Raw genomic sequence first — 23,345 nt, forward strand, 5'->3', positions numbered from 1 at the left:
GAAGAGGAACTGTCAAGCCTTGAAAATCACAATATGCAGCTGGTGAGGCGTGTTGTGGGTCACAAGTTGTACAGGCTTTCTGGCCAATGAGATCCCTGCTCCCTTGGTCCAAATCCCAGCCGCCACCCCCACCCCACCCCCGCAGATGCAAAGATCACCTCAAAAGGAGAAATTGTTTTAGTTCACTAACAATGCTATGGTATATTTAATGGCTTCCCGGCGGAAGCCCTACCATCTAGGCCAGGGGTCGGCAACCTTTACCACCCAAAGAGCCATTTGGACCGTTTTCCATGGCTCTGAAGATCTACTGAGCCGGAGAGCGGGGCCACCTCTGGTTCGGTCCCTCCACTCACCTTTCCTTCCAGCGTTGTTCTGGAGGGCTGGAGGGACACGCCCACCCTACCCTCTGACCTCCAGGCCAGGTGGAGCCGCAGTATAAGGCTGAAAGAGCCGCATGCGGCTCCGGAGCCGCAGGTTGCAGACCCCTGATCTAGGCTGTTTTCCTTGCGGCAGAAAATTCTGGGCCCACCGGTACCTCAGTGGGCCATGGCACTGGAGAGTCGTCGTCATCTTCTTTTCCCCCTCAGTGCTGGCTAGAATCACCACAATAAAGTGCCAGTGGGACATGCCGAAGAAAGAATCGGGGACACTTACAATTACGTACCGCTGTTTCCCAAGACAGTTCGATACAGAGGGTCAGAGACACACGCGACGGACATCGACAAGGTGGTCTTGCCAATCCTCGTACCTTTCCCACCCACTTGCAAAAGAAACAGAACCTGAGAGTTACAGCTACTGTTCCCAGATCCCTTAGGTTTTTGCCGAGCATCTTGAATCCGTCGCACCTTCAGTTCATGTAAAAACGATCTGCGCAGAGCAGGACATAGAAAGAGCCTCACGGTAGCTGCAACTTGGCCTTGGATGTGTGTTTTATCATAGAGGTTTGAGGCACTGACTCTGCTGGCATGGAAGGACGGCAGAGCCTGGCTCCGCTTGAAGAGGCTCTGCAACTCCAAAGAGCCAAAATATCAAGCTTGCCGCTTTTTTCCTGTTGTGGCGCCTGAGAACGATCCTCTTTCCAGCTCAGCAGCTGATATTCCCATGAGACTTTTCGATCCAAGACAGATCCGAGAGCCCCTCCAAGTTTTGTTCTTTGAAGAGAGGGGGAAGCCCATGCAAGATAAAGAGTGCGCTTTTCCATTATTATGGTCTCTCATTTGACTCTGGTTCATGACTCCAGCTCACTTCTCCTTCCCCAAAGAAATAATGAAACGTGGGAGAGATAACAGGATAGAACTGGAAGAGAACAGGGCGGACGGGGTAATGACCCTTCAATATACAGTCAGTCAAGTATTTGAGGAGGGGAATGAGCTCCAAAATGGTAAAACTAGATGTGGAAGATTCTGGGGGAACCACCAAGATGACAGATTTGGGTGGGGCACACCTGTTCCTAAATTAAGACTGGCCCTGACACCACTCTTCACCTGATGGTTGAGTAGCCTCCGGCTTTTTCTGCCAGGGAGTACTAAATTCTATCCTGAAACAAACTGCCTGGGATCTGGATTACAACAGCCAGTTTTTAGTCTATTAAATTGCTGGTGAAAGGATTCTGATCCTAGTGTCGGTCTCTGGCCCCTGGCTGTGACTGTTCCCCACCCCACTTCATGGGTAAAAACGGTATCTTATCCCTATCTTCCTTGGCCGCGTACATGAACTACGCAATTTCCCAGCTTTTTAAAGTGCTGAATGAACGGACTGCGTAATCCTCTTCGTTCAAAAGTATCCGTGCCCCCAAAGGCTTGGCTTCAGACCCTTCCAATGCACATAAGTAGACCCACAGATCTCTTGGATTAGTACTGGGTAACTGCTGACCCATGGGCTACATCCATCCCTGCCCTAGTCCTTTTTGTTACACTCACTGTGCCAAGGTGGGAACAATTAACAGTTCTCACGTTTGTTGTTTGTTTGTTTTTGCTTTGCTTTGCCTGACCTGGATCCCTAAGGAACGTTGGGGGTTGGGGTGGGGGGGGGGGGGGGGCGAGGAAGGGAGCTAGCTGTCTTGATTTAATTCTCCCTAAATGTGCTACTGGAGCTTAGATTCCAGAGAGAACCCAGAAGTCCCAGTTTCATCTAGACAGACCTCTGCTGTTTGTGGCAGGGCAAGAACTGGGGACCAGAGTCTTCCTAGATTCTACTCTTTCCCCTGCCTTATCTACTAGATCCCATCTCTCAGTGCAAAGGTGCTGGGATACCCTTGAGTACAGTACAGACCACTTCTCAGTATCCATTGCAAAGCAAGCGCTCTGAAAGAGACAATATTCCCTAGGGACAGATCAAACACAGAGGGCCGTCTATGCTACCAACCGGGCCCCTCCACAAAGTTTTTAAAATTCATGGCCTTAGCCCACATGCATCCGTCTCTCTCTTTCAAATATTGGGACACGGATGTTCTTAAGCCACTTCAAGGGCCCGCTTCACTTCTGCAGTTGTTCCTTCCTTTGGTGTCCCATCCCAGCTAAAATACACCTTTCGACAACTCACACCTACAAAAATAGATCGCCGTGAAGTTGGACGTAAGGAGGACGGGGGTCCCCAGAAAATACCTGGGACACAACAGAGATTTGTTTAAAAGGAAAGAAATAGAAGGGGGAAACCCCACCCGCAGACGAGCGCTGTGCCTTTTAGAGGCCCTGCCCTCTTGGTCCATCTTGAGTCAAGTGTGCAAGGTGATTGGTGGTCCTGACCCCGGAGGGAGGAGGTCATCAGTTTAACCTTGCCAGGGATCAGAGCACAGTGTTCTCGGTACAGCTGCCCCCAAGGGAGGAGCGGAACGCCTGCAGCTGGGAGACGCCATGTAGATGGACGCAGGCTGCCGCTACCACCAGCACGTGGAAGATCTGGTGGGAGTGGAACTGGAGGGAGAAGAAAAAGACAGGATTCGAACCCAAGACTCTAGATGCCCAGTGCTACATCCAAAGCTCCATGTGCTGTTCAGAGCCTCCTCCCAGATCATCCCCTTCCCTCAATTCCTTCAGTCTCTTGACCTTTGATCCGCCCATCCCTTAGAAGAAGAAGAAGAGTTTGGATTTATATCCCCCTTTCTCTCCTGCAGGAGAGCTCCAAGAAGCTGTGACTAGCCCAAGGTCACCCAGCTGGCGTGTGTGGGAGTGTACAGGCTAGTCTGAATTCCCCAGATAAGCCTCCACAGTTCAGGCGGCAGAGCTGGGAATCAAACCCGGTTCCTCCAGATTAGATACATGAGCTCTTAACCTCCTACGCCACTGCTGCTCCACTGCTTAGCTCTGTCTTCTGTGACCTCTTCCAATTCCTTAGCCACCACCTGAGTAAAATTGACTGCTTTCCTTTCCTTAGCAGAAATTGGACTACAAACTGCTTTGCTTCCTGAGAATCTAAATATTCTAAAGCTGTTTACAGTTCCAACCTGTGTCTGTTCTGGGTATGAACGCTAGTGGGCTACACACATAAGTTTCTCCTCTGGGGCAAACAACAACTCCCTGAGACTCATCTGAGTTCAGAAAAATGGTATAGGCAGCAGGGAATGTTTCAACTCTTGGTGCATGCTATGGTCTTGATCTAAATTGGGTCTCCCTATAAACCAGAGGTGGGATCCAACCAGTTCTCACTACTTCTCTAGAAGTGGTTACTAATTTTTTCTGAGTGCCGAGAAGGGGTTACTAAAGCAACCTCCCTGCCCAATAGGGACTGGAGGTGCGTGTGTGCAGCGGCGCCACTGTTTGAATCCCACCACCATCGGAACCTGTTATTAAAATTTTTGGATCCCACCACTGCTATAAACACTGTATTGCCTAGATCAGTGGTGGCGAACCTTTGGCACTCCAGATGTCATGGACTACAATTGGCTATGCTGGCAGGGGCTGATGGGAATTGTAGTCCATGACATCTGGAGTGCCAAAGATTCGCCACTACGGGCCTAGATAGTACCTGAAGACATACTAGCTTGACCAAGCTACCATAAGTCAGAGCCTTTGCTATCACAAGCACAACACAACATAGTCCCTTTTTGTACGACCAAAATTTAAAATTTTGAGGGAGGAAATTAAACATTTCCTCCATGGAGTTCTGCAGCGTTTTTACCCCAAAGCGGTTTATTTTTCAGCCTTACAACCTTTTGCCTGAAATGTTTTCAAAACGTTTTCAAGGCTGCGCAAAAATGTTTTGCAAACGTTCTGCAAACTTTTTGGTGTCATGTGGGAAACAGGCCGTAGATTAGTTAAGCTACCGAACATATATTTCCATACAGAGTCAAACTGGTTTTTAAAAAATGCAGAAGAGACCAACAAAGATGATTAAGGTAGATTCAGAGGCTCATTCCGCACATGCAGAATAATGCACTTTCAAACTGCTTTCAGTGCTCTTTGAAGCTGTGCAGAATAGCAAAATCCACTTGCAAACAGTTGTGAAAGTGGTTTGAAAGCGCATTATTTTGCGTGTGCGGAAGGGGCCAGAGTGTAGCTGTGCTAATCTCCATAAAGATTTGAGTTCACCTTCGAAACCAACCAGATTTTCAGGGTATGAGCTTTCAAGAGGTATCTGATGAAAAGAACCTTGACTCTCAAAAACTCATACCTCCCAAATCTTGTTGGTCCTGAAGTTGCTACTGGATTTGATTCAAGATGATTAAGGGGTTGGCGGACATTTTCTATGAGGAAAGCAGTGGGAGGAATGATAGAGATTTATAACATTATGTGTGGGGTGGAGAAAATGGATAGCAGAAGAAGGTTTGGTTTTCGGGAGTCTCAGGGTGGCTTACAATGGCCTTCCCTTCCCCACAACAGCACCTTGTGAGGTAGGTGAGGCTGAGAGGGTTTGGAGAGAGGTCATTCACAAGGCTTCTTGTAGAGCAGTGATGGCGAACCTTTTCGAGGCCGAGTGCCCAAACTGCAACCCAAAACCCACTTATTTATCGCAAAGTGCCAACGCGGCAATTTAACCTGAATACTGAGATTGTAGTTTAGAAAAAACGGTTGGCTCCGAGGCGCGCGTTATTCAGGAGTAAGCTTGGTGGTAGTCGGTGGCTTTGCTTTGAAGCAACCGTGCAACTCTTCCAATGGGTGAATCACGACCCTAGGAGTGTTTACTCAGAAGCAAGCCACATTGCCAGCAACCGAGCTTACTCCCAGGTAAAGGACTGCGCTTTAGTTCTTCGCATGAAAATCAGTGGGGTTTAACAGCGCTTAACAGGGTTACCTACACTGCTTCCCCAAAATGAGGTCTTAGGTTTAATGCTAATAATCAAGCCCAGCGGCCCAGGCCAGCCTAGATGTGTGTGTGTGTGGGGGGGCACTCTGAGTGCCACCTCTGGCACCCATGCCATAGGTTCGCCACCACTGTTGTAGAGGAATGGAAAAAACTAACCTGGTTCACCGGATTAGAGCTGTGAGAATCAAACCTGGTTCTCCAGATTAGAGTCCACTACTCTTAACAGCTTCGTAACAGAACAATAGAGATGAAATTTTCCCCATTGCTGAGTTTCTGTCCCGAGGGAAAGCCAGACCAACTGACCAGCCTTCTGTCATAAAACTGTTAAGACACAAACTGTCCATCCCTCCAGATAAAAGGAAATCCCACGAAATAGTCTTTGCCGCACACGGCCCCTGCCTTTTCTTCAAGCCGTTCCTGTGTGCAAACGGAGCCTTCCCTGTCCTTTCTGGGAGAGGATGTCACCACTTTCTCGAAGCTGAGATGCCCAGGTTCTCCCACACTCTTAAACCCTCAGACGCAGGCATCTCTGTTGCAACAATACGTACCCATATGTCACACTTCCCTGGAAAGAAGCGTTCAGGGATGCGGGCCGCATACAGGGCCACCCCCAAGATGTAGAGGACAGCCATGAGGAAGAGCCAGCCAATCTGTCCAACTGTCGTGGCCTTGATGAATCCCTCAGCGATCATGAAATGGAGGGTGGGCACCAACCCACTCAGCCCAAGGCCTAGAAAGACTCCTGTCCCAAAAAAGAAAGAGGAATCGCTGAGTGATGTTGCCTATAATAAAGGAGACGGCATCTCTGAGTTCGTGCAAAGTGACTTCTCACTAGTGAATTAGGACAACTTTTCACACAGAGGCTGTCCCTCAGTCTGGTCAGTGAACTGCATTGGGCGTTTCTTCACAATTTTTGGCTAGTTGTCTTTCCATGGTTCCTTCATGGTTCCCCAGAGGTGGAGCTGCAGTGGGGACATCTGAGATTGCTTGCCTTGGGCGCTGCCATTGCAGTCACGTGTCGGGGGCGTGTGCGTGTCAGGGACGGGGCATGTCAGGGGCAGGAGGGAGCAGGAGGGGGCACGCAGGCAGTTCATGTCCCACATGCAGTTCCCCTCCCTTTGGCCCTTTCCCCACTCACCTTTGCCCGAGGGTTGCTGCGGGCAATTCCCGGAGCGCGCAATTCCTGGCACGCGCCCTGGCTTCCCCACGTACCCGCGCTCTGCGCAGGGTTGTCAAAAGGAGCCATTTCAAAAGGCGGCAGGAATTACGCGTGTCGAGGGGGCGCGAGAGAGGCAGCATCGGGGCGGTTGCGTTCTCGCTGCCCCTGAAGTGGGGAGTGCAGCTGGACCCCGTGCTACTTGAGGAGAGTAGCGCGGGGCTGAAGGTAAGTGGGGAAAGGGCCTAAGTCACTGTCGTTCCCGGCGGGTTTTCTCAAACTGGATCAAAAGTGGTCCAAGAAAGCACACAGAAATGACCAGGAAGCCACAGAAAAGACAGCAAACGAACCTTATGAGGGAACCAAACTTGATGTGACGGCATTTCCGCAGGGATCCCACTGCAATTTTAAGGCGATTTAAAAGTGCCATTAGGACCCAATCCTGCTCAGGTCTGCAACGTGGCCGGCCAAGGACCTCTTATTCCCACCCCCTGCATTGTGTTAGGTACTGAAATGGCTAATACCCTGCTTGAAATGATGGCAGGGCAGAACAAGAGCCCCCTGTTGTGAGCCCAGTCAGGATCAGGTCTTCAAGGAATTTTGAAATGACTTTAAATGGCGGCTGCATTCCTGTTATGGCCATGCTGCTATCAGAGGCGTAGCTACAAGGGGATCTGGGGGTGTGCGTCGCACCGGGCTCGCACCTGGGGGGGGGGCAGCAAAAATTTCAGGTTTGTTTTTTGTATTTTTAAAATTGTTTGTATTGTTTCCAATGGGAGCTAATAGGAGATGGGGGCTTCACCTTTGAGAGTCCATAACTTTGGACCCCCTCAACCAAACTTCACCAAACCTGGGTGGCATCATCAGGATAGTCTCCTAACGATACCCTGAAATGTTGATGCTCCTGGCCTAAAAACAGCACCCTCTGCAGGCCAAAAACTGAAAAAACACTAAAAATACAAAAAACGCAAACGAACCTGAGCAGTGGGGGGGAGCAAAACTCAGATTTTGCACCGGGATCCATTTTCCTCCACATGGCACCTGGAGGTCTCCCAGAACTATAACTGCTCTCCAGATGACAGAAATCAGTTTCCCTGGAGAAAATGGCTGCTTTGGACAGTGAACTCTACCATATTATACCTCCCTTCCCAAACCCCAGGCTCTACCCTCAAAATGGGGATTTCCCAACTCAGCTGGCAATTGAACCTCTGGCTGAGACCAGATCTGAACCAGCCTAGATCACAACTCATCCTTGCAGCTCTTTATGTGAGCATTCAGGTTGGGAAAGCAGCCTACTCGTGACAGCAACTTTCAAATATTTACACCGTAATACGGTTACCTGCCCGGTTATTTCGGTACTACTTGAGGTAGCGAGGTAGTCCCTCTTGAAAACCATGATGGCTGTGATGCCCAGCACGCAGATGATGATGAGGTAGATGAGGCGGGGTTGTGGCGAGCAGTAGAAGGAGTAATACAGCCAGGGGACGAAGCTGCCCATGGTCAGCAGAGCAATGCCAGAGTAATCCAGTCTGCAAGAAACACACCCGACAGAAATCCAGATTAAGCATTTGGGAGATACCCAGTGTAGTCTGGTGGCTGGCGCAGAAATGGAAATCCCAAGAACCAGAAATTTACAGAGGAACACAGAGATATTTTGAACAGAAGTATATCCATCTTTAGTTTGGAGGGCCTTTAGTTTGGAGAGGCGACGTCTGAGGGGGGATATGATTGAAGTCTGTAAAATTATGCATGGGGTAGAAAATGTTGACAGAGAGAATTTTTTCTCTCTTTCTCACAATGCTAGAACCAGGGGCACCCATTGAAAATGCTGGGGGGAAGAATTAGGACTAATAAAAGGAAACATTTTTTCACTCAACGTGTGATCGGTGTTTGGAATATGCTGCCACAGGAGGTGGTGATGGCCACTAACCTGGATAGCTTTAAAAAGGGCTTGGACAGATTTATGGAGGAGAAGTCGATCTATGGCTGCCAATCTTGATTCTCCTTGATCTGAGATTGCAAATGCCGTAGCAGACCAGGTGCTCGGGAGCAGCAGCAGCAGAAGGCCCTTGCTTCCACATCCTGCATGTGAGCTCCCAAAGGCACCTGGTGGGCCACTGCGAGTAGCAGAGAGCTAGACTAGATGGACTCTGGTCTGATCTTCAGGCTTGTTCCTATGTTCTTAAGCATCTGGGAGATACCCAGTGCAGTCTGGTGGCTGGTGCAGAAATTGAAATCCCAAGAACCAGAAATTTACAGACGAACACAGATATTTTGAACAGAAGTATGTCGATCTACAAATTAACACAGGCTGTAAAAAAGCTAAAAAAGGGAAAAGCTCCAGGACCTGATGGTTTCACCCCAGAATATTACAGATGCGTGGAAGAAAATTTAATTGTACCTCTTCAAGAAATGATGAATGAGCTTTGTCTTGAGGGGATTAAGATATAAGTAACTACTTATCAGGGGAGTACCACCCACGGGGACAAGGGGGGGTCACATGTTTCTACAATGCTCCTAGCCCCACAGTGCCTTTGCAGTGGGGTCTCCTCATGTTTCCTTGTTTAAGCGTGAGGAGGTGCCCCACTGCCTACTGCATGGCTTGCGTGCTTGCCTGTCCCCACTTCCAAGTTGCTTCTCCATCAAAGCCGTGATTGAAGGTTGCCTTTATTGGTTTAAAAAACCCCTTTAGTGGGCAGACCTCTCCCCGCCTCCCCCACTCCTTGCAGGGATCGACGGCTGGCATAGGGCTAAATCCAGTGGTGGGATCCAAAAATTTTAGTAACAGGTTCCCTCGCCAGCCCCCCCTCAGCAAAGGGGGCAGAGGCGTACCTAGGCAAACCTGAGCCCTGGGCAAAACCTTGGATGCCCCCCCATGGGCAGCCACCCCACCATGACCCCCAACATTTTTTTGTACCAGGTCATTTCTAAATCATCATCACATTATAGAAAATGCCTCAACTCACAAATCTGAACACAGCAATGGTGAAACACACAAGTTCTTTGATACAGACTGGTGAGATAAAAGGTACGAAAGGCTGAGAATCCATGAATTGCAGTACCTGAAAGGGATTAACCCAGTTCAGGGAGTTACATTATTAGTCACAATTGCTATATGGAACCTTCACGTTCAAAGGCAGGATGCCTCTCAGGGAGGCGAGGGCGTGGAGATGGAAAAGTGGACCCAATTAGTAACCCCCTCTCGGCACACACAAATAATTAGTAACCCACTCTTGGGAACTGGTGAGAACCTGCTGGATCCCACCTCTGGCTAAATCCCCCCACTAAAAGGCAACCTTCTATCTTGGCTTTTGATGGACATGACCCGGAAGGAGCAGAAACCCCAAATCAAGAAGGAAACATCAGGGTTTCCCTGCTCTTGCTCATTGGAGGGATTCCACGATCTTTGGTGCCACAATTTGAATGGCATCAGTACAGAAATCTACAGCTGCGAGGATGAGGATAGCCAAAGTATGGAAGGATGAAGCTTCACCAACAAAAGAAGAATGGATGACCCAAGTTATAGAATACCTAAATACGGACAGATTATCGACGAGATTGAAAGAACTCCCACGAGAAAAGTTTCTGAAAACTTGGGGGAAGCTTATTATATATCTAGAAAAGACTTCAAAGGAGAAAATGATTGAAGAATATATAATATGAAATGGTTTACATTTTGCAATAAGTTAATCTGCAAAAAAGTTGTATCATAGAATTAATTGTATTAAGGGAAAAATAAACATGGATTCAGTTACTTTAGAGGGGAAGTCCAAAGCAATAAGTATTGGGCAGTTACATCACAATAAAAGGGTTAAAATCATGATTATGGGATACTGAAAGGGCCTAGATAAGAAGAGAAATTTATTTAAATTAAAATATGAAGGACATATAGTATTATGAAATACAAGGTATATTTGTAGGTTAAATATTAAAATTATGACATGAAAAACAAGGTAGTATAGTATAGATATTTAAGTTTAATAAAGCTAAACAATAAATTACCAAAGAATAGTGAAGTAACTGATTTGATTTAGATGTATTGAATTATGTGTTATTGTTATGGGTAGTTGGGGTAGGATAGATTATGTTTGGGTAACTGTAAATGTGGGTCATTTGTTACTTGTTACATGTTAATATTTGTTGACGTCTTATGTGTTTCAGTGGTTTCATGTATGTTTTATGTTCAGTGTGTTTTTTACAGAAGGAAATTAATAAAAAGTATTATGTAAAAAAAAAGAAATCTGTATGATGATTACCAGTCACGTCCATGATTAACTTTAAAAATGTCACTCTGAGCTGAGAGACTATCCCATTTTGATCTGATAGAGATGCATCTTTTGTGACTTTTAGCACTGGGGGGGGGGGAGCCGCATTTGCCTTTTTTACCAGGCTGCAGGGGTGAGTGGGTAGATTGTGTTGCGTGCCATCCCATCATTGGCACGCCCAATATAACATCTAACCTACACTGCTACACACACACCCCCGGCCTGGCCTGGGTTTGGGTGCCATACTTTCATACTTTCATATTTTTATAATCTTACTGGTATATATATTGTATTGATGCTGCTTATTTTATGAATTTTGTAAATTGTTTTAACTTGTTTTAACTTATTTACTCTGTGTATTGTTGTTTGGCCAATCGTATATGATATTGTGCCTGGCCTTGTGTACACCACCCAGAGCCCTTCGGGGATGGGCGGTTTATAAATGAGATAGATAGATAGATAGATAGATAGATAGATAGATAGATAGATAGATAGATAGATAGATAGATAGATAGATAGATAGATAGATAGATAGATAGATAGATAGATAGATAGATAGATAGATAGATAGATAGATAGATAGATGACAGACAGACAGACAGACAGACAGACAGACAGACAGACAGACAGACAGACAGATAGACAGACAGATAGATAGATTGAGGCTGGGGTGGGGAAAGAGCATACTCACTTGGAGAATGTGCGGGAGACCTTCTCGGAATGGCAGTAGACAGTGTGGAATAGCCAGGAGAAGCAGAGGCAAAGAATGGCTCCCAAGAAGAACATGCCAAAGACCACCCGCTCCTGAATCGGGGCCACATAGTTCATGTTGGGGCTGAACATGTAACCGATACCCAAGACCAGGAAGAACAGGAAACCTGGGAAGAGTGACGAGATAGGAAAAATACCGACAGATCACTAGTTGTTTGATTCTGTAAATATGTCCAGACAAACCATATATTTCAACTGATCTAGAAAGTCTCTGTTCCTTGGTCCCTTTGCCTGGTACATTCCTGTCCCTGTTTTGTTCATGTTTCCTGACCTGGAATGGCCCTGGCTAACCTGATCTCATCAAATCTTGGAAGCTAAGCCGGGTCAGTCTTAGTTACTATGGGAAACTACTGATGAAGTCCACAGTTTCCTAGGCCGGCGAGGGAATGGCTATCGTCTATTTGTTTCTTGAACTATGACTTGATAGCCCTTTCTACCGCCATTTTATTAGCACGTGTTGCACCTATTGCCATTTGTCTGGGCTTGACTCCCTCCTTCAGGGGTCTGCAACCTGCGGCTCTCCAGATGTTCATGGACTACAATTCCCATCAGCCCCTGCCAGCGTGAACATTTGGAGAGCCACAGGTTGCAGACCCTGTCTAGTCTCTGGCAGTTCGGCCTTTGTGTGCGTGTGCATGCCTGCGTCTGTGTGAAAGGAGAAGATCTACCTGATCTCTAACATGCATGCATCTAAACATATGAACGTAAGTACTGAGTATAATTTCTTCCATGTCTGTTTTTAGCCACTTTTTTTTCTTTTTCCAAATTCAATGGTCAGAATTGCTTCATGGAGATGGGGGGGAGGAAGGGAAAGGACATTTTAATAATTTCTTTCCCTGCCATTTTCTCACTGGGAAAAGTAACTCGTGGACTGTTTCAATCCACAACGGGGGGGGGGGGGGGGGGAATATGGATACCTGCACATTTCCCCCAGTGTGGGGCAAAACAGTTCAGTTGACAGTTTTATCTTGTAGGGAAGAAAAGGCAGGTGAGGAAACTTTTTCTTCCTCTGAACGCAAAAAGGACCTATCCCCAACTTGATGAGTTACTGTGGTGTAGAGATTAAGAGTGGCTGACTAGTATGAAAAAGAAGAAGAAGAGGAAGAGGAAGAGGAGGAGTTTGGATTTATATCCCCCTTTTTCTCCTATAGGAGACTCAAAGGGGCTTACAATCTCCTTGCCCTTCCCCCCTCACAACAAACACCCTGTGGTGGGGCTGAGAGAACTCCAAAGAACTGTGACTAGCCCAAGGTCACCCAGCTGGCCTGTTTTGGAGAGCACAGGCTAATCTGAATTCCCCAGAAAAGCCTCCACAGCTCAAGCCGCACAGCGGGGAATCAAACCCGGTTCCTCCAGATTAGAATGCACCTGCTCATAACCACTACGCCACTGCTGCTTCTTAGAAGACCTAAGTTTGAATCCCCACTTGCCCCACGGATGCTCACTGAGTGACCTTAGGCCAGTCACATTCCCTCAGCCTAACATACTCCCTCTTTGGAGGTTTTTAAAGAGAGGCTGGATGGCCACCTGTCAGGAGTGCTTTGATTGTGTGTTCCTGCATTGCAGGGGCTTGGACTTGATGGCTCTTGGGGTCTCTTCCAACTCTATGATTCTATGATTCTACCTCACAGAGTTGTTGTGGGGATAAAATGCAAGAGAGGAAAATGATGGGCTGCTTTGAAGAAGAAGAAGAGTTGGATTTATATCCCCTCTTTCTCTCCCACAGGAGACTCAAAGGGGCTGACAATCTCCTTACCCTTCCCCCCCTCACAACAAACACCCTCTGGTGGGGCTTTGGATCCTTACTGGAGAGAAAGGCAGGGTAGAAATGAATTAAATAAATAAGTAAATGATGAGGGATGGGGCTTTGCAAATGAAGAGAATAACAAATAATAAAAGAATCCATTCGGCGTAATTTTTGGAGGGAGAAAAGAAGAGTTGGTTTTATACCCCGCTCTTCTCAACTGTAAAGAGTCTTAAAGCAGTTTACAATCTCCTTCCCTTGTCCTCCCCACAATAGACACCTTGTGAGGAAGGTTGGGCTGAGAGAGTTCTGAAAGAACTGTGACTGGCCCATGGTCATGCAGTAGGCTTCATGTAGAGGAGTGGGGGGGAAATTTGGTTCACTGCCACTCATGTGGAGGAGTTGGGAGTCAAACCTGGTTCTCCAGATTAGGATCCACCGCTCTTAAATGCTACACCACGTCGGACAGCTAATCCAGATTAACCCCTTTCCCCACCCACCCAGTGGTGGGATCCAAAAATTGTAGTAACCGGTTCCCATGGTGGTGGGATTCAAACAGTGGCGCAGCGCCAATGGGGCTGGGCGGGGCACGACTGGGGCGGAGCGGGGCATTCCGGGGGCGGGGCATTAATAATTTCTCTGTTACTGTAAAGAAGTCTTACTGTAAAAAAAACGTTCCTAATTTCCAGCTGGTATCTTTCTGTCCATAATTTCAACTCATTCTAGCAAGTCCTATCGTCTACTGCCAGCAGAAACAACTACTTCTCCTCTAATTGACTGCCTGTCAAATACTTCATACTTTCAAATACTTAATTTTGTTTCTAGAAATCAAAAGAAGGATACTTTCCTTAAACAAGGAACTTTACCATATTTCTCAAACATGTTTTTAAAACAGCCCAACAGGGAGAATTATCCCATTTTCTACCTTAACCAGCCACATAGGAAACAACAGGACTTTATGATTTTTGGACCTAATGGGATTTCTAACGGAAAAGCAGACCCAATTAGTAACCCCCTCTCGGCACACACCAATAATTAGTAACCCACTCTCGGGAACTGGTGAGAACCTGCTGGATCCCACCTCTGCACCCACCCCCTTCTTTGCTATATGTGGCAGTACAACACAAGTCACTCGCTATGACTGACCAAGGAGGTGTGTCCAGATGTTGCCGGTCTCAGTGTGGAGGCGGAAGATGCTGCGGAAACAGGCACGGAATGAGGGCATGGGCGGCCGATGTCCATGCAAGAGGAAGTCGTTGTCCTTCAGCCAATCAGGCAGGACGTCGTATGGCATGACTCGCCAGCGGCCCTCCCAAACCTGGGGAGGAGGAAAAAGAGGCTAGAAAGCAAGACTCTGATCAGCTCGCAAGAGTCCAGTTGTGTCTTCTGTGCTGAGATCACAGTCAATACATTGGGACTTGGGTTGCATCTGCACATCACTAGATGCCTGTATTGCTGTTGAGCTACAACAGTTATTCAACTGGATGAGCTATAGCAGTTATTTAGCTGGATTCTCCTGTGCGGACCAGCCAATCGAGTTTCAGATGATTGCTAACAGCATAATAAGAGTGCAGTAGATTGTGATATATGGATGCAGCCTTAATGTAACATAAAATATAACCCCTTTTCAGTGCAACTTTTAAGTAGCCATTATAGAAACAAAAATTATCAAATTAGGCTATTCTTTGGATTATCTGGCCATGCTACCATCTAAAGAGACTTTTCAACTTCTGAAGAGAAGGCTGTTTGACCAGGAACATCAGATCCTACTCGAAAAGGCTTCCAGGACTTGTTCTCCTTTAGCTCTAGGTATCACCTACATTGGTAATAAGGGGGCTCAATACCTGCACCAGATAACCGTGCCCAGGCTCCGTAGAGCAATGATGTTGGCCTGTTGCAATGCCCTTCCATCAGCCGTATCAACAGGGAGATTCACTAAAACCCCTTACAGCCAAAGGCTATGCATATGCAAAGGGAATTGTGTTGACTCTATAGAGTAGACCATATTTTACTTTATTGTCCACTTTACACAGTACCCAGAGTCAAATACTTGTCACCCCTGCAACTCAAAAAAGAGTATGCATCTGACTTGTTTGTATCAGAGGGTGTTTTGCTTTGACCGCCAGCAGATGGCGCTGTTGCGGAACAGAACTGTGATTCCAACTGTCACAGGTGTGACATGTACCCAATAACTGGCACAGTTGTGACATGTACACAACAGGAGGTGTGGAAACAGTATGGAAACCAGGCCGCACACGAATGCGACATTGTGTGAAAATTTCAAAGCAATCGGTCCAGTAGGTTGGGAGATTACCTGTCAACAGAAAAATGCACTGATAGATTTATATATATATAGATTACATATACAGTACTATACAGCACAGGGGCACCATAACCTTTTCAGTGCTTAGGGCCGCTAAAGGTCTTAATCTGGCCCTGTTGGGGATCAGTTATAATTCCGGGAGTTAGAATTCCAGGACTCACCTGGAGGTTGGCAACTCTAGGGATCGTCAACAAATGGCTCTCACCGCGACGTTAACCCTTCCCTCCCTGCTCCCTCCACAACAGTCTCACTTGCCCGAATCTGGTAGGAGTCCTCTTGTAAAGCTCCGGCATCTGTTACAACAGCAATGGTCTCTATTTTGGCCTCCGCTCTCCTACCCATGATCCCTCTTAGGTATAGGCCCTCAGGGGACCCAGGCAGGGCACGGAGCTGCGGTTCTGGGAAGTGGGACCGGGTTGTTTCCAGGTTTGCGGCTGGTGTTCTCCCTGGTTCCAGGTGAAACAAACTGATGGGCTTGCCCCTCTGCGAACCAGCCCTGGAGCTGGTTCAGCCCGGGTTGTCATGGCAGAGAGGACACCCTCTTCCCCGAGAAGAATTCACACGCTGTTTTGATGCAGACTTTCTCCCAGGCGCGAGTGACCGTCGGTCTTCCCGGCCTGGTGAAGTTGGAGTGGGGGTGAAGGGGACAGTGAGCGATTGGTGAAGTCACAATGCCAGCTACTTAGGGCACCCTTGTGACATACGAGCAGCCTCCGTTTTCATTGGGCTGGAGCTCCTTGCAGAAGGAAAGGTAGTGGAACAGTAGCCCCAAGGGAAGAAACAAAGGGAAATGGGTTAGCCAGGAATCCTTGCTTTGTGACAGGGCTTCCGAAATATTTCACCCACCTTCAAGACAAACTCTTCCATCTTCTCCATGGCGTGATGAGCCTGAATCGGGAGCATCAGGACCCGAACAGGATCCGGGTCACCTGCTGCCTCCTCTTCTTCCAGCTCAGGGTCATCAGAACCCCAACCTGTGGGCTCGACACCCATCTCAACGCCATCCTGGAAGAGACCATACAAGAGAATGAGGCAGGTCAGAGGAGGACAACCAAACAGGAATAGGTAAGTGAGAAGGTGTGGAATAAAATCTAGGGCTTTCCCACTCTTTGACACACAGTTCTAAAAATGGCTGTTGGCATCTGAAGAAGAAGAAGCAGAAGCAGAAGCAGAAGCAGAAGAAGAAGAAGCAGAAGCAGAAGCAGAAGCAGAAGAAGAAGAAGAAAAAGAAGAAGAAGAAGAAAAAGAAGAAAAAGAAAAAGAAAAGAAGAAGAAGAAGAAGAAGAAGAAGAAGAGTTTGGATTTATATCTCCCCTTTCTCTCCTGCAGGAGACTCAAAGGGGCTGACAATCTCCTTGCCCTCCCCCCCCTCACAACAAACACCCTGTGAGGTGGGTGGGGCTGAGAGAGCTCCGAGAAGCTGTGACTAGCCCAAGGTCACCCAGCTGGCGTGTGTGGGAGTGTACAGGCTAATCTGAATTCCCCAGATAAGCCTCCACAGCTCAGGCAGCAGAGCTGGGAATCAAACCCGGTTCCTCCAGATTAGATACACGAGCTCTTAACCTCCTACACCACTGCTGCTCCTAATATAATTATCCTAAAGATAATTCAGAATCTTCTCCTTTCTTTTTGCTGAAATCCCAGCTGACTTATGGTGACTCTATGGGGGTTTCAAGGCAAGACTTGTTTAGAGGTGGTTTTGCCATTGCCTGGTTCTCTGGACATCCTTCATGTCCCGCCCCATCCAAATACTAACCAGAGTTGACCCTGCTTAGCTTCTGAGATCTGAGGAGCTCAGGCTATCCTGGGCCATCCAGATTGAGGCTCCTTGAACTGCAGAGACTAGGTCACAGTAGTGGCGAACCTATGGCACTCCAGATGTTCATGGACTACAATTCCCATCAGCTCCTGCCAATTGACCATACTGACAGGGGCTGATGGGAATTGTAGTCCACGAACATCTGGAGTGCTGTAGATTCGACACTACGGGACTTGGACAAGGAGTAATGGATTCAAAGTGCAGGAAAAGAGATTCCACCTGAACATTAGGAAGAACTTCCTGACAGTCAGGGCTGTTCGGCAGTTGAATGAGCTGCCTCAGAGTGTGGTGGAGTCTCCTTCTTTGGAGGCTTTTAAACAGAGGCTGGATGGCCATCTATCAAGGGTACTTTGCAAGGCAAAGGGTTGGACTTGATTGCCCTTGTGGTCTCTTCCAATTCTATGATTCTATGCCTAAAAAGTGTGGTGGGGAGAAAAGCGTGATCATAACTTCCTTCTCAGAGCTTGCTTCAACTCTCCAGAAAGTTATGGCTTGGATATAAAAAAAAAGGAATTAGACCACTTTGTGGTGGACAATGGCTACTTGACAAGACAGCTAAAAGGAACCCATGTGTTCAAAGTGATGATACCTTGGTGCATGAGATGCTGAGCACCAAGAACAAGGACCAAGAACAAGGACCAAGAACAATGAGTTGATCTATGGCTACCAATCTTGATCCTCCTTGATCTCAGATTGCAAATGCCTTAGCAGACCAGGTGCTCAGGAGCAGCAGCAGCAGAAGGCCCTTGCTTTCACCTCCTGCACGTGAGCTCCCAAAGGTGGGCCACTGCGAGTAGCAGAGAGCTGGACTAGATGGACTCTGGTCTGATCCAGCTGGCTTGTTCTTATGTTCTTATGACCACCTGTATGGTCATTGTACTTTGCTTATGAACTTCCAGAGAAATGTAGCTATCCATTGTTGGGAGTCCAGATGGATGCTGGTCTAATACACCACGACCACTTTTTTTTTTTACAAGTTACAGATCATCAGGAGAGGGAACAATGAAACTGGGGCTGGGAGGAGGCAGTCAAAATCAGCACAGAAGAGTGAAAGATGCCTCCTGTGACGGAGGCTGCCTTCCCAGAATCCATATGGACTTGTTTGTTAGGAACTCAGTGGAAATCCTGTCTCTGTCACAAGACCTGGAATTTCAGGTATTGTGCCTGAGAAAGAGGACCAAGGACCACGTCTCCGTTGCACTCACCTGGCTGCTGTCTTCCTGCAGCAAAGGTCTCATTTCTTCCATGGCCTCCTCCTCCTGGTACCCAACACACCATCTGGCCCTCTCCTTCAGGCTCTTCATGATGGCAGCGGGGGAAGGGGGTTGCAGAGTTGAAGCCTCTTCACGGGCAGAGGCTCAGTTCCCTCTGTGAGCCACCAGCCCCATCGTGCCCACTGTCTCTGTGGAAAAGCAGAGGGGATGGAGTGGGGAAAGGGATGCCAATGGTGGGAGTCAGCAGGTTTGCACCACTTCAGCAGAGCCGGTTGTTAAAATAGTGCTTGCCAACAACCAGTTGTTAAAATTATTTGAATCCCACCACCGGAAACGGTTGTTGAATTGTTTGAATCCCACCCACTGGATGAATCCCCAAATCCTGAACTGATCGCTGGACCCCAGTGGATAATTCTGCAGCTGCTGCAAACCCAAAAATCACCTCTATGGCCCCCCATGGGACCATGAACTGGCAACATTTTGTCCCTCCATGATAGTCTCATCACTTCCCCAAAATGAGGAGGAGGAGAAGGAGGAGGAGGAGGAGGAGGAGAAGGAGGAGGAGGAGGAGGAGGAGGAGGAGGAGAAGAAGAAGAAGAAGAGGAGGAGGAGGAGGAGGAGGAGGAGGAGGAGGAGGAGTTTGGATTTATATCCCCCCTTTCTCTCCTGCAGGAGACTCAAAGGGGCTGACAATCTCCTTGCCCTTCCCCCCTCACAACAAACACCCTGTGAGGTAGGTGGGGCTGAGAGAGCTCCGAGAAGCTGTGACTAGCCCAAGGTCACCCAGCTGGCATGTGTGGGAGTGTACAGGCTAATCTGAATTCCCCAGATAAGCCTCCACAGCTCAGGCGGCAGAGCTGGGAATCAAACCCGGTTCCTCCAGATTAGATACACGAGCTCTTAACCTCCTACGCCACTGAGCATCTACACCTTGTCCCTTCTACCTCATAATCCACACAGACAGCAGTGCTTCACCAATAGTCAGGTGTGTTCTGGTCCCAGGATAAGGAACTCTCTTCTCTCCATCCTTCCCAGTCTCCATGCCTTCTGCTTTCATTCCTACATCTACTAACAGACTGCCTGCTTCATTCTACCCAATACTTTCTCACTTCCATTCCCATTGACACTGACAACCCATCCCTGTTTGAAACTTGACCCACGAGCCCATGTAACCATGTGGACAGCCAGTGGTTTGTGGAATCCAGCTGCATGTTCAGTAGAGCTCTACTGTGCCTCTTTCCCCTTAAACTGCTGAACGGCCGATAACGTGTGATAAAACCATGCTGCCCGCTTCTTGCTTGGTTACATGCGTAGTGTGGCAAGCGGACAATAAGTGGTCAAGAGTTCGCTGCATGCGCGGTCACATTCTTCTGCACCCGTCCCTGTAACATCACATCAACAACCCCCTCCAAGCCAGCCCCTGGATATCTCCAGACTCCTTCCTTCTCCTCTGCAACCCCTGAAAATGCCCCTCTAGCTCCATCACCCCCCTGAGAGCCACCTCATATTTCTAGCCCAGCCCTCCCCTTTCCACGCCTCATGCCTCCATTACCTTCCCTTCCTTTCTACTCGCCCAGTCCTTTCATCATTTCTCTCACCCAAGATCCCTGGCAGCAGCATCAGGACCCTGGTCCCCTTGCAAGCCCCGCCTCCCTTCCTGATAGGCCTCGTTTCCTGCCAATCAGATTGGGATCACTTCCTGCTGCAAGGAGAGCATCCCCTGCCGCGGGGATTGGTCCAGCGTTCCAAAGCCAAGAGAGAATGCTTCCGTCCAGCCCTGGAATCCTCCTCCTCCCACTGTTGCCACAGCAACGCTTAACGAGGGATGCATTCAGTGCGTGGGATGGGTCCTGCGGAGAGGGTTAAGTAGGCTGGGCATGGACCAGTGCGGGAGAGGAGGCAACCCGTCCTGATTGAAGCCTTGCAAAATGATGATGATGATGATGATGACGACGACGACACCCCCTGGTCGTGGGGAAGGGGCTTGCATGCTTTGATGACATTGAGAGCTATGTTGGAGGTATACTACCTGAAGCCAAGCCAGACAGAACCGAGAAACCAGACTAAGAGCGTTCACCAACCCATGCCATCTGATGAAACGAATACAAAATGATAATAATGTTCTGCATCACTCACAAAGCCCATTCACGGGGATGCTGTGTGCCAGTGAACGTTTCTCGACAACTTGTGTATGCAGTAATGGCAGTGGTGTATATTGCAGGCCTTTCCTACCCAGTGATGCAAGCAATTGTGAAGACCCGGGGACAGGTTTGCAGGCGCAGAGGGGAATGGGAGCTCTGCTGTGCAGACGTGGACTCGTGCAGGCCCTGCAGCCTGTGAGAGGGAGAGGAGAGCTGGTGCAAAGGACTGTGGTGTGGATTTGCAAAACCTCAGTTCTCTTTGCAGCCACAAGGTGGCAAACGATTGCTTGAGATGAGTGCCAATTAGGAAGGTCTCTTTACAAGAGTTCCCATATGGTCTAGCGGTTAGGATTCCTGGTTTTCACCCAGGCGGCCCGGGTTCGACTCCCGGTATGGGAACAGTAGAGCTTTTGTAAGTTTCAGGATTTCCTGGCTTCAGTGAAGCTGGCTGTCCGCACAACTATACCGACCGGACAGAAAGAAGGAAATGTCAGTGGTGTGTTCCAAACCTAGGTAGATTTTTCTTTTTCCCCCCTCAAAGGGGCAGCTTTTGAGTGACACGGATCACTTGGCTCCCTAGGAAATGGAACAAATTCTCATTTTTAAAACAAAAAGACAACCTTTTCCCATACTGGTAGTCGAACCCTGGGCAGCTTGGGTGAAAACCAGGAATACTAATCACTGGACCATATGGAAAAAGACATGAAGCATCTACTGTCTCTAGGCAAACCAATTTCATGTGAAGCAGTTTACTACCGCCTCCTATGGGCATTCAAAGAAATTGCATTTTCATCCCACACAGTAGAATTCCCTACGAACTCACCGGATGGAACTTTATGACCCCATTTCATTCATTCATTCATTCATTCATTCATTCATTCATTCATTCATTCATTCATTCATTCAATTAATTTCATCAAACATGTCAATGGTAGGAGTGAAAAATATCGAAGAGGAAGAGGGAGTTGCAGTTGGTGGTTCCAAAACCTTCTCAGGAGCAGTAGTGGCGTAGGAGGTTAAGAGCTCATGTATATAATCTGGAGGAACCGGGTTTGATTCCCAGCTCTGCTGCCTGAGCTGTGGAGGCTTCTCTGGGGAATTCAGATTAGCCTGTACACTCCCACACACGCCAGCTGGGTGACCTTGGGCTAGTCACAGCTTCTCAGAGCTCTCTCAGCCCCACCTACCTCACGGTGTTTGTGGGGCGGGGGAAGGGCAAGGAGATTGTAAACCCCTTTGAGTCTCCTGCAGGAGAGAAAGGGGGGATATAAATCCAAACTCTTCTTCTTCTTCTTCTTAGTCGTTCCCAAATTGAACAAACCCTGGAACCAGTTTCCACTCTCTAAACTTGGACCTTTCTGCTCATTCTAAGATTTCCGGTCCCAAAGTGTGTTTGCAGTGACCACCTATATGCCTCCTCTTTTTGTTCATACTTATTCCACACAACCATGAAGAATCTGGGAGAGGAGTGGAAGAGCCTTTAGCTTTTTTATTATTATTACTTGCATTCGAAACTGAGCCATCCATTTGCAAAAGAATTACACCCTTACCCTCCCACTCCCCCATATAGCACGAAGTAGCTCAAGTCTGCCATCTAGAGGAAGAACAAGAAAGTGCTGGTCTTTTAAATTTCCTGGCAGGAATAAAAGTTACTTCCCCCAAAACATTAACACAATTCAAGGGATTCGCGCATGTCGAAACTCATGGGCCAGGATCCTTGCCGGGGAATAAGAGAAGCACATTTATGCCCTGATAGCGAGAATTCTTGCTCCTCTTTGTGGAATTTCACTTTGCTTTATAGCAACCCCACCCCCCCATCTCAAGGTCATGCAAAACAGAAAAACGAGTTCCCCCCCCTCTTCTGTCTCCTTCCACATGAAGTCGTGGATGAGCCTCTTAAGAGCTCGGTAGGAGGTGGGAAAGTGTGGTAAACCGGAGTCACATTCATGGTGGAATCACAGATGCAAAACACAACTTCCTGACCTAACATTTTCTTTCTCGTTCACTTTTTTTGGGGAAAACAGTTAACACGGCTACTAGGCTGCTACTCATTTTTCCAGAATACATTATTGCATCCTAACTCCCAGAACATAAAAACAGCTGTTTTTCCCATACCGGGAGTCGAACCCGGGCCGCCTGGGTGAAAACCAGGAATCCTAACCGCTAGACCATATGGGAAAGAGCTGGGAGATTCTTGCGTTTGAACTGAGTCTATCGAAAGCAGGTTAGAGAATCACACCCTCATTCAATGAAGCGTTGGCTTTTCTTGTGCTGAGAATCTTTTTGTTAGCCACACTGCTGTTTCTAATCTGTGCAGGTTGTTCCCAAGACAACCTGCCCTGCTCACCTTTGTACATCAGCTGCTCCTCCTGGTTAAATCATAGTTAAATCCAGCATTTATCAGAGGATACTTGCACCCTTTTCCTAATTCAGGATTGCCAACTTTGGGCTCGCAAATTCCTGGAGATGTGGGGATGTTGCCTGAGAACACAGATTATAGGGTGGGGAGGGACTTCAATGGGGTATAATACCATACAGTCCACTTCCCAAAGCAGCCATTTTCTCCAGAGGAACTGGTCCCTGTCATCTAGAGATCAGTTGTAATTCTTGGAGATCTCCAGATCCCAGCTGGAGGTTGGCAAATCCATTAAAGATCTATATCTGTCCTTCT

The 23,345-nt window shown here is 47.8% G+C and overlaps 1 protein-coding gene and 2 non-coding genes across 3 annotated transcripts; 1 reads left to right on the plus strand and 2 right to left on the minus strand.

Moving 5' to 3' along the window:
• Positions 1 to 375: 375 nt before the first annotated feature.
• LOC125429644 (adiponectin receptor protein 1-like) lies at positions 376 to 20,170 on the minus strand. Its single transcript, XM_048490934.1, is given in 9 exon segments — positions 376 to 2,912; positions 5,790 to 5,983; positions 7,737 to 7,755; positions 7,758 to 7,926; positions 11,354 to 11,540; positions 14,324 to 14,495; positions 16,347 to 16,505; positions 18,525 to 18,721; positions 20,086 to 20,170. Coding segments are annotated over 8 exon segments (1,128 nt in total). The 5' UTR covers positions 18,624 to 18,721; positions 20,086 to 20,170; the 3' UTR covers positions 376 to 2,783.
• An 831-nt stretch (positions 20,171 to 21,001) lies between these two features.
• Positions 21,002 to 21,073, plus strand: TRNAE-UUC. The gene has a single exon. It is a non-coding gene; the product is annotated as a tRNA-Glu (tRNA).
• A 1,707-nt stretch (positions 21,074 to 22,780) lies between these two features.
• Positions 22,781 to 22,852, minus strand: TRNAE-UUC. The gene has a single exon. It is a non-coding gene; the product is annotated as a tRNA-Glu (tRNA).
• Between the last annotated feature and the right edge of the window lie 493 nt (positions 22,853 to 23,345).

The sequence above is a fragment of the Sphaerodactylus townsendi genome, linkage group LG03, assembly GCF_021028975.2.
Source record: "Sphaerodactylus townsendi isolate TG3544 linkage group LG03, MPM_Stown_v2.3, whole genome shotgun sequence".
In the NCBI taxonomy this organism is placed as follows: domain Eukaryota; kingdom Metazoa; phylum Chordata; class Lepidosauria; order Squamata; family Sphaerodactylidae; genus Sphaerodactylus; species Sphaerodactylus townsendi.